This window comes from Argopecten irradians, chromosome 13 (genome assembly GCF_041381155.1).
Source record: "Argopecten irradians isolate NY chromosome 13, Ai_NY, whole genome shotgun sequence".
NCBI lineage: Eukaryota > Metazoa > Mollusca > Bivalvia > Pectinida > Pectinidae > Argopecten > Argopecten irradians.
The window spans coordinates 17,494,972-17,498,553 of NC_091146.1; the positions used below are offsets into that span (position 1 = coordinate 17,494,972).

General features: G+C 36.0%; 1 protein-coding gene across 1 annotated transcript; it reads left to right on the forward strand.

The window, feature by feature from the left end:
* Nucleotides 1-1,006: 1,006 nt before the first annotated feature.
* On the forward strand, nucleotides 1,007-3,288 carry LOC138306276 (beta-1,3-galactosyltransferase 1-like). Its single transcript, XM_069246690.1, has one exon. The coding sequence runs from the start codon at nucleotides 1,624-1,626 to the stop codon at nucleotides 2,854-2,856; it is 1,233 nt and encodes a 410-aa protein (XP_069102791.1). The 5' UTR covers nucleotides 1,007-1,623; the 3' UTR covers nucleotides 2,857-3,288.
* The last annotated feature ends 294 nt before the right edge of the window (nucleotides 3,289-3,582 follow it).

The following is a 3,582-nucleotide window of genomic DNA, read 5'->3' on the forward strand; positions in this document are numbered from 1 at the left end:
TTTTTTTCCAAAATTAAAACATTATAAAGACATTATATAAGTCTTGTGACTTACAGTCACGTACTGCGGGTGATCATATGTCCTTCAAGTGTTTATATAATATTGTGTAATTTAAGAATATAAGAAAGTAGTCCTATATCAAACCAATTAAAATGACTGTAACCATGTAGACTATAGCCTACGAATACTCCAGCTTTGGAGGCGATAACTTTTGACATTCTGTCGGACCGCGCATAAGTCTAAAATTAAATTTTGCATATTTATATCTTTGAACCTCTTAACTTTCTAGACTTGTAATTTGTGGAAAGTTCATAACTTTTTAGGGCTATTTCACCATATTTTGTCATTGTCTGTTTTACGGACTCTGAAAGATACGGATTATGCGGCTTTAAAATAATCAATCCGAATTCACCGTAAATTTTATTTACGGGTCAGTACTAAAAGGTTACATGAGACATTCACCAGGAGGTAACGACAAAAAACATCCTTATATGTATTCCAGGGGTTACAATCACTGTCATTATATCCCTATATATGTCACGATGGTGATAGTAACCCCTGGCAACATGGAGGAGTATCACGGATACACATACAAATTCTACTTCCCAACCCGGAGAAAATTGAGAAATAAACGAATAGATTAAATTAACATGTATAGTGTTTGTTATTAAATTAAATGTAAACGTCTTAACCACAATATTGTTACATAATTTTGCATATACATGAAACCAGTCAAAGGAAAACAGTAAGAGAGCACTTATTCTGACGCTGCCGGACTAATTGTTAATTGTCTCCATTAATACCGTATTAAAGATATGTAATTTTGTTGTACTGGTGTGTGCATTAAGCTAATAGCCGGTAGGATCATTATACATGAACACAACCTGTCCACACCCCGTGCCTTGAAGTCCCCAGCTTTGTATCAGGTATTTAGTACATACTATACACGTTGGACAATTTTTATTCTATTTTAATTGTAACTATATTTGTAACATCGCGCCATCCTGAATTCAACACCTTGGATCTACAAAGTCGAACATTGGCTGTTCAGATCTATATTTCGTAATCTCATGCCTGGTCAGCTGTTCAAATTATGTCCACAAATGTAGAGTTAATCTTCATAGATTGAAATGTTTGAGGTAATACAAAGTTGTGAATGACGTTCTGAGGATTTATATTGAAAGTTTACGTAATTTTATAATAACTTTCGGTGTTTACATTCCACATTTGAGAACTCGTGGTGAAGATTCGACATTATACAATTTTTGACCGCGTTTTAGGTTAATACGAGAATTTGGCAACCTGAGGAAGGTAACATTCTACGATGCCAAAGGCATACGAGATGAAAAATGGTGTCGGCATGAAAGCATTTTCTCTTAGAGAAGTATTTTATTCAATGGTAACAGTATCAATTGTGCCAAACAATGTTTTCATTTGATTAAAAGCAACATAATTCTTTCATAGATTAACAACTTTTAGCTTTTACAATTTGTTGTTAAGAATAACTATGCGGTAGATCCACTGCAAATGCTATGAAACGGATTTCACTAACGAAATCGAAAGTGGTAGCACACAGCTACAAAATGAATAAAAAAGCGTGGGAATTGATTGAACCACTGATAAATGTTGCACACATTCGTTTTGGAGGGAGGAATGCGTGTTAATGACGCTATGATGATGAAATTCTCCTCTTTCTCAAGCATGCGCATGCGATTTGGGAAGCACTTCCGGTGTGTTTATCGGAGGCTAGGAATTTTGGGAGTTTATTTCTCGTTGGTCTATCTCCTTGTTATCTATATCTTATTGATCTCAATCGACAACTTGCTTCACGTGGAAGTGCAAAGTTCACGTAATATTCCGGTACTTACAACCGCTCCTGTGACCACGATTGCAACTCCTGTTTCAATTATTTTCAGATCAAAGAAGTATTATATGGAGATAAGTGACTATCCAATGTCTTTTGACATCAAATCCTTGGTTGAAGACACGATACAAGGTAATGATTTAACAAACTATTCTGATATTGAGCCTATTAACCCTAGACTTTTCAATTACGTATTTAAAGCACGGAAGTGTAAATTTGATAAAGGCATGGACCATAAAGTACTCATTCTGGTAAAATCCGCGGCGGAGAATCGAGATTGGAGAAGAAAGATCAGGAAAACTTGGGGAGCGGAATTCTTGGACGGTAAACGTATTCAAATTGTATTTCTTATAGCATCAACGGAGGAGGAAGTGCAGGTTTTCATCGATTACGAGGCGAGAAAATTCCGAGATATCGTACAGGAGAATTTTCGGGATTCTTACAGGAACAACACATATAAGACTATTATGGGATACAACTGGGCGATGGAGTTTTGTCCGACGGCGAGTTATCTTCTCTTCATCGACGACGATGTTCTGGTTGATACCGATAGCTTTATCAAACATATCGACGACATATCGGACCAACCTCGACATATAATCGATAATCTGTATATGGGATTGCTGATTCCGTGTGGTGTACCGTATCGTGATAATAGGTCTAAGTGGTATATTTCTAAAGACGAGTACCCGTATGATTTCTGGCCGCCATATTTGGCCGGAGGAGCCTTCCTGATGTCTCACGTGTCAGCCCTTAAATTTCAGCTGGCCATTCCATACGTCGAACCGGTCAGTATCGATGATTCGTATCTAGGTATTGTTGCTAAGAAACTAGGAATTCGGCCAATAGATAACCACTTATACCATTCTAGTGGGAAATATCACACAAACCAATCCATATTTCATCATAAATGGAATTATAATAATCCAACAGCTGAAGGCGAGTTACTTCTCTTTAGTTCGAATACAAAATTTTGTTCCGAAGGAATATGATCAATGTATAAATTAATCACATAGGATAGACAAGTTATCTCCCCTGGATCCAAATGGAGAAAAAAATAACAATGAACATTCTTTGATTTCTACCATATTGCAGTAATAATCGCACGTGTAATAATCTTATTATAAAACAGGTCTTCATAAGTAATGAATACATTATGTACATACATATGCATGTATATAAGCACTTTAGTGTATTTACCATAACATTAGAGGAACATTCTTCGTTTCGCTATCTAGGTGTACATCATAATCGTTTCAAAGTGTCCATGAATCCCTACCTACATAGGTATTTCTAAATATTTTCTATATTATGTAAGTATTTTTCATGTTTTATTAAAAGTTTTTTTATATTTGACGTTTCGACGATTATTTAGTACTAGTATCACCTTCATCAGACAAATGACCAAGCAGCACACAAAAATATGTATCATCCTCGAAACTCCAGTGGTTACTATAACGTCAGTGACACTAACCCCTGGAGTGGCAAGAATGAATGATTAAGTACACGAATATGTAAATGTCTGGAAATGAAAATCGAACACCGAGATGCTCAATATCGATTTCGGCACTGCTAAGTATATATTACTGTGTTATATTATATAGACGACGGACGAAAGGCGATTTGCTATTCCCATTACGGGCCTTGGACCATACCTCAGAATATTATTTTAATGGTCATCGAAACGACACACAAACCATTCACAATTGCATTACATT